The sequence below is a fragment of the Rhipicephalus microplus genome, chromosome 2 (genome assembly GCF_043290135.1).
Source record: "Rhipicephalus microplus isolate Deutch F79 chromosome 2, USDA_Rmic, whole genome shotgun sequence".
NCBI classification, from domain to species: Eukaryota; Metazoa; Arthropoda; class Arachnida; order Ixodida; family Ixodidae; genus Rhipicephalus; species Rhipicephalus microplus.
Window position 1 is genome coordinate 255,317,511 of NC_134701.1, and position 7,556 is coordinate 255,325,066.

Below are 7,556 nucleotides of genomic sequence, written 5' to 3' on the forward strand. Positions count from 1 at the left end.
TTTTACCCAGGTGATGTTGCAGCAATTAATCGTTAAACAGACTTTTGTTTGTTTGCTTGTTTGTTTGTTTGTTTGTTTTTCCCTGCTTTGTTTCGGTGTACGGAAGGACACATCTACCCTGGCAGGAAAGTACGAAGCATTGCCGCACAAGCAAACAACATAGCGTAAATGTAGAGTCACCGTCTGTGACCAAAAGCAAACAATGCAACCCCAACTGCGACTCGTCTCGTTATCGTGGTACAAGAGCTAGCTCACGGTAACACATCTCATTACGCACTGCCTGCTGGTGCGATGCGAAAACTAATTTGTTTTTGTCATTATTTACTTTCATCGTCATAGTTTTACTTTTGCTCGTCGACATGGTTTCGACGCACCTACACTGTCTTGTAATTAGAGCTACATGTCGTGACTCTCCATGGTGAGCACCGAGTTAATTATATACTTGCGTGAACAAGCCCATAAATGAATGGTGTTAACACGGAACATAATTCATTCATGGATCAACGTTAATTTGAACTACCACTTTCTCGTCCAGTCAAGATGAATTTCTTAGTAAGAAGCGGCACTTCCATCACGCTCATGCGCATGTCACCTGTTTATGTCTATGCCACGAGACTAACAGATAGCTTGCACGAGACGTCATGGACGCGGCTTCATAGCGAACTGATCTTCAACATGGTGGTTTTGATTACGTCAAGGTAACATAAACACGTTCAGGTTACCCTGCTTCTGCGAGATAATGATGCAGCGTAAGCGCTGTTGGCCTTTGTACATGAACATGCATGTGTGATTAACTTATATGAATAACGCGACGCCACTAACATTGCGTCCCGCATTGTAATGCTCCAAGGTGGCAGCTTCAGTGATGTCAGTGCAGGTCATCTCAATATTTAACGTGTACGTCAGCCACTGTATGAACTTTATTAGTAACTTCGACTTATGAAAATAAAGTTCCGCAATTGACTGTATGGTGCACATTTATTTGTTTTGAGAAAATCGTGTACCAAGCGTCTCACGTTCGCAACTTTGTCGCGGTATCATAACGAATACAGATGCAATGTCTTTCAGAAAACAATAGAAGCTTATGCCTCGGCAGGTAAGGATTGTTTTCGACGAGAAAGTACTGAAGTTTTCAACTGTACAACTAGGCAAAATCAATTCAGGCGGTTCCCACACGTTAAAACGAATTGTTACTAATTTCGAACATTGCATTTCTTACTGTTGAATGTGCTACGTAAATAAAATGGTTCTCATTTTTTTGTTGTTACACTGAACCTGATAACATCGTATAGTTACTGTAACGACGTTTTTTTTTTCCTTCTCAATATGATTTCATTACAATCCCTGCGACTTAGTATAGCAAGCTTTCCTGGTTTCTAGGAACCATTTGGCAGTATTGGCTTGATTAGCTAATGACTTTACTCAATTCCACTTCTGATAGGCGTCTCTAGCACATGGAGTTTTATGAACGCCATTTCTGATAGACATGCTTAACACTACAAGTCTTTATCTTGTTCTTCCTTTTTCGATTATTGTTCTAACAAGTTGGTGTCGACAATTTGCTGAGGGCGCTGCCATTCTGCGATTGTGGCACCAATTGTAACCTATGTTTCGGTGGTGTGTGTGAATGTGCATGAGGCAGTACATCAAACATGCTCCCGTTGAGGAACTTTCAACACACTTTGCATACGCTAAAATCGACCCCCCCCCCCCCCCCCCCGCCTGGCTTCGTGCATGGCCATCCCACACATAGGTGTGCGCAGGGTCCTCCGTAAAGGGGTGGGCCGTGTTTCACCACAGTGTCACCCCTCCCCTTCCACCTGTTGCCTGAATGATGTGACAGTAGATTCGAGATAATATAAAAAAGAAACGAGCTTCGATGAATGGAAATACTGAAGTCCTTGTCCCCTGCTTCCAGTGAGTAAAAAAGAGAAAATAAAATGAGGGAAAGGCAGGGAGGTTAACCAGAAATCAGAGAATCCGGTTTGCTACTCTGCAATGAGGGAAGGGAGAATGGGGAATAAAGATGGGAAAGAAAGGAAGGAGCGAAATAGACGCGAGAAAGAGAAGTGAAAAAAAAAGTGAGGTGGGGTGCTATAGCCTATTCAATGGGCCACCACCACGCAAAAAGTTCAATAAGGCCTTCAGTGATTTTCTGTGCGAAGACAGATTATGTCGCCCGTGCGTAAAAGTTGAAAGTAAGCCCTTCTTGGATCACGACATAAGGAATCCTCGGCTGTCATTATCGTCAGAAACCTTTGTGGCCATAATGATCCGACAATAACGGGACAGGAATATTTGGGTAACGATATGGGACCAGCTTAAGAACCCCCTTCCCGTGTCTACATGATTAAGGGAGTGACCGCACACCTCTCCTCCCACGTGCGCACGTACCAGCGTTATGCGCACATACCTTTGCTAGTAGGACGGCCGGACGGCGCGCTGGTTCCAATCCTCGTTCCTCCTCTCTCGGAGAACAATTTACGTTCTCGTGCTTTGTCACTCAAATGCTGTTGAAGATTAAGCCTACGAAAAGCTAACGCACGTACTTATTTTCTATACCCAGTGCTCAGACGCCGCTATGACGTGAAGGTGTACGAAGAATTCGTCATCAAGGGCAACACGGCTGTCCTACGATGCCACGTACCTGAGTTTGTCCGCGAATACGTCACCGTCACCGCATGGCTCATAGACGAGACCGTCAAGATCAGCGCGGGATTCCACCGTGGTAAGTACGCCTTATTACTAAGGGAAATAAACTTCGAAGTGAAATAAACAGAAGATAATTTTAGGATCACGTAACAACATCTCTGGAAAACTGCGTAAATGACATGAACAAGGATGTGTCCCCTTTCCTGTTTTGTCTGTGCTGTTTTTGCGCTGTCTTCAATAAGTTATAACTATACCAGCTATCAATTACTATTACTAACTATCCCAGCTATCAGTTCTTATTACGTACTGTGTCCGATGACCCATGTATATAGTCTGATCTATATACTTGCCTTATGAATGAATCTAAATTTTCTGTACACTCATCACGGGCGTACAGCGTTTACTGTATTCTCTTACCTTGGTCATCTTAACAGTCCTTTATTATTTGCCGTTCTTGCAGAATAACAGAGCGAGACCCTCATCCAATTCCTTCTTTTGCTCTTCCTCCTTAAATTTTTCTCAATTGCTATACTATATTTGCATGTTTGCTCGTAAGTACGAAATAAAAGTTATTCATCACCGCCTACTGCAAGCAAGGATAAGATATATAAACATGAAATAAAAGTTGTTCATCACCATCTACTCCAAGCGAAAATAAGATATATAAACAAGAAGGCCGTGAGGTTGGCCGGGTATTGGCGGGTGGTTTGCTATCCCGCAGTTCGATGCAAAATAACAGTAGGAAAGAGATAACGTTGAAGTGAATGGGAAGTCACATGAGGAAATCTGAACGAAGTAATAAATTTATCTATAGTGTAACGAAATGTTCCCTGATGACAGAAATATGAATTACCAGCAATGAGAGCATGACGTCCACGTACGCGCCAACGGTCAGACTTTTTAAAATTTTTTATTTAATCGTCATAGCAGCAGGAATGAAAGAATGTTGTTGACTTGGGCGGTGAATAAAAAATTTCTTGCAACGCAGCATACACAAAAGATTCAGACTCAGCTTCTTTTATTTTGTCGTCGTTAGTCATGCTGCATGCTCTCTACTGTGGTTGATTCGTATTCGTCCAACATATCAGAGTGATTTGTTAGACCATTAGGGTATAGAAACACTCGTAGTCCATAGCGAGCGTAGTCTTTTAAAAGTGAAATAACTCGTGCGCAACTCTTCAAGCTGATAAAGAGCAAGAACGTGGGCGCGCTGGTCTGTGAACACCATGAGCGTGGCAGGTTTTCATAGCGATGAAAACGCGCCGACTGCAAAGAATAGATGAGCTACCACAATATGGGGCAGCGCATGTACGAATGCGATAACTGGATTCCCCTCCAGTGGATGCGTCGAAGTGGCGCGCCTGCGGCGTATTGAACGAGCCGAACGACAAGAAGCGGTCATAAGCCCCACACCCGGCCATTCTGGCACGCAGGCAACCGCTAATCCCGGATGAGCTGCTTACGCATTCGCTATACAGGCCACCGGCAAAGCGGCTGTGTTTTTCGCATGAGTCAGCGGAAAGAAAAACGTAAACAAAAAATGTGCCAGATAAGATGGCACACCAACACTACCCACGCCTCTCTGAATATATATACATAGTACAGATACGTTGCATTCTGTATTATCGTAGTTACCTCCTCGGAAAGTGATTTGGCTGAAGTGCTCGCCCCGCTTTCCTGATTGAGAGTTCTCATAAAGCTGCATTGCAGCGTCGATGCTGAATAGGTAGATCCAGGAGGTTTTAGGTTTGCGAGGTTGATGTGCGAGCACTGCTTGCTTTGATACCACCGAACACCTACACTCGGCGGCATTTAGAATGAGCGGGCGGCAAACGAATCGACGCGTATGCGAATAGTGCTCGGTTCATGATTGCGCAAAAATTAAACATGTTTCGCCGAGGAGATTCCGTATATTTGACCACACTGTGGCGTCATCTTGCGAGGTTAGCGCAAAGGACAAAACCTTCACTTTCATTCTTATCTCTAAGGGAAATGTCGATTCATTAGTCATTGCTTTCGTAGTTCTATTATTTTCCATCAATGCTTCGTCCTTTCACCAACCGACTTCTAACGCAGCTGATTGGGCATAATTATGAATAACGCTCCAGCCCTTCTTTTCACAGTTTTATCCCTCTCTGCATTGCGGGCAAAAAAAATGAGCAAGAAACAATACATCTTTTTTAACAACCTCAGTATGCATCTTCAAAAAAATAACACTTTGTGTGGTGTTTAAAAAGCAGTAGGAACCAATGATGTCATTACAAATTACAAACACCGATTCTTGGAGTTAAAGCCGCTCTTTATTTCGAGTAGCCTAGAAAGAAGAAAATTAAGTCACCAGCACAAATTCAGTCAATTCAAACTCTACTCTATGCAATTCTCACTTTTAATGTCCTACAATATCCACCTTTAGCAGAAAACGATTGCTGTTCAGCGGCCACACCAAAGGCTATGTCACACATCAAGTGCATACTGCACACGCTATTGTCGCTCCGATGGACCCATCCTGCCGAACAGCTCAACTTCGGCGGTCGTTATTCCAACGCACGCCACAACCATCAAATTCAGGACAGCCCATGCAACCACAACTAAAGCAGCAGAGACCACAGCGCTTCCCGCTGCGCTGCGTTTCATTAACGACCAAAGCACGCAACGGTGGACGATTTTCTGCGACTGCAAGGCGGCGTGCACTCCAGTCACTTCTGTCAAATCTACGCCGCGGTCCACATGAGCAATTGGTATTTTAAACAGCAGAAATGCTACACCATATAACAGAGAAAGGGCACCACGTTATATTTCAGAGGTTGCCAAGCCACTGTGGAATTATCGGTAACGAACAAGCTGATCAAGCTGCCGGTTCAGCCCGTACAGAAGACAACGACCAGTCAATACCTCTCTCAAGGACGGACGCTGCTAGGAGGCTCCGCATGCTTGCTCGCCAACGCTCCCTGGCTCTTTGGAATGAGCCTCTCTTTACGCATGCAAGATTACGATCCCTTGATCCAACGTTAAGCATGCAGCTTCCAACAAAAATTCGGCAAGGTGACGCTACTGCTCTGTGCAGACTATGGTTGGGAGTCGCGTTTACCCATGCGTACGCGTTCCGCATAGGGATGGCCGACACCGCCGACTGTGCACACTGCGGAGATGAAGAAACAATTCGACATATCCTGTGCGACTGCCCGGAATACAACCTGAAAAGACAACACCTTTGTAATACCCTAAACAAGTTAGATGACCAGCCGCTGTCAGAAGAAAGTATAGTGCGCCATCGTCACGACTCATCTCCACGGAAGAAAGCCGTGCAAGCGCTACTGAGCTTCTTGCGAACTACTGGCCTGTCGGGACGCCTCTTAGTGGACTGATTTTGTGTGTGCGTGTGTGTCGGTGTTTTTTCTCTTCTTTATTTTTTAACTCTCTTTTTCTCTTTCAATCCCTATTCTCTAACCCTAGTGTAGGTTAGCATACCAGATACTAGCATCTGGTTAACCTCCCTGCCTTCCTTTTTTCTCGTTTTTCTCTCACTCTCTATTGTCGCTGCGGCACCTGTACTTGTGAAAAAAAAAATGCCGCTTTTATTGGTTTTGCTTGTAATTTGAATGGTGTTGTTTGATCCTCCAATTATACTTACTCTACAGTGACGCGATTGTGTTTACCTGGATTTACCATAAATGTTGTCTATAAACAGACGCCTTTGTGAAGCATCGGCCTTTTTGTATTGATTTATTCAGCAAGGTAAAAAACGAATTTGTTGAGAAGGTCACAGTCAATACGCGACGCCGATGCTGATGTGGCAGGATATGTAGAATGCCCAGATTTTTACATTAAATAATTGTTTCTCATTGCTTTTCTCATCCCTCACCCTTTCCTAAATGTGTGGTCACAAACATAAAAAGCCGGGTTAACGTCCGTGACTTATTTTTTTTTCTCACACTGGTCGGCAGCACGACATTTTAACAGTATCTTGCTCATTGTTACGGGAACAGTGACTTCATACATTTTCTTATAGCGTACATTCCAGCGCACGCACTTCAAGTGCCTGTCGCATGGTTGATCGTTTTGCTCAAACTTTCTCAGCTCGTCGCACACACATCGCAGGTGACAGGTACAGCCTGTTCCCGACGGGGGAGCTGCACGTGAGAAGGGTGGACGCCACCGACGCCATGTCCCGCTACCAGTGCCAGACGCAGCACAGGCTCACGGGCGAGGTCGTCAGCAGCCCGTCGAGCAGAAAGATCACTGTCAGAGGTGAGCGCAGTGTGTCATATTAAAAACGATAGTCTTTCTTGCGATACTACAACGAAAAAGTTTTGGTCTTTCTGTTGGTGTCTGCACAACGAATAAGTCACCCAGCGAATGTTTAGCCCCGTTGGTCAACGCCCGCCGATATTTATCAGGTAGCTGTGTTACTACTTGCGAACGTTGCGAATCAAAACGCACACATTACGCATGTTTCAGGTGCAACATCAAAATACGCAAGTGTTAGCCAGTGTGTTTTTTTTATTTAAAGATGCACAGATACGTAATTATAAAGACTGAAGTGTTCATGAGGCTTCTCTCAAAATGCGATGCTACGAAAGACAAAGCGGGTGTTTCGAAAATACGATTTGTTGAAATATTCAGGAGCTTGACTAAAACTAAACTTTAACTAAAACAATCCACTGCTGCCACCTAACAGTAACTCGGCGTTCTAAAACACTTTCGTTTCTTCACAATACTGCCAGATGGCACCATACACGTGGCTCCTCCGGAGAGATGACTATCGTCTTTCGACGTCCTTTGCAGCTAAGCACGGAGATACGCAGCCAATTTTACTTCACGAAATTAACGTGTGAGAGCACATTGGCCAATTGTACTGTTTGACATTAAGAGAATAGACTATAGTTCGGCTCTGTTCATTAGAA

The 7,556-nt window shown here is 44.4% G+C and overlaps 1 protein-coding gene across 3 annotated transcripts in view; it reads left to right on the forward strand.

The window, feature by feature from the left end:
- Positions 1–7,556, forward strand: part of LOC119169266 (cell adhesion molecule Dscam1-like) — a 276,122-nt gene that overhangs the window by 210,431 nt on the left and 58,135 nt on the right. For 2 of the 3 annotated variants that reach the window (XR_012887527.1, XM_075880054.1), the window contains exons 3-4: positions 2,567–2,728; positions 6,730–6,900. Coding sequence is in view for 2 of the 3 variants with exons in the window: in XM_075880054.1 (XP_075736169.1) it covers positions 2,567–2,728; positions 6,730–6,900 (333 nt within the window). In the remaining variant the exon portion in view is untranslated. The remainder of the gene's footprint in view (positions 1–2,566; positions 2,729–6,729; positions 6,901–7,556) is intronic. The other variant, XM_075880057.1, reaches the window with a different exon arrangement.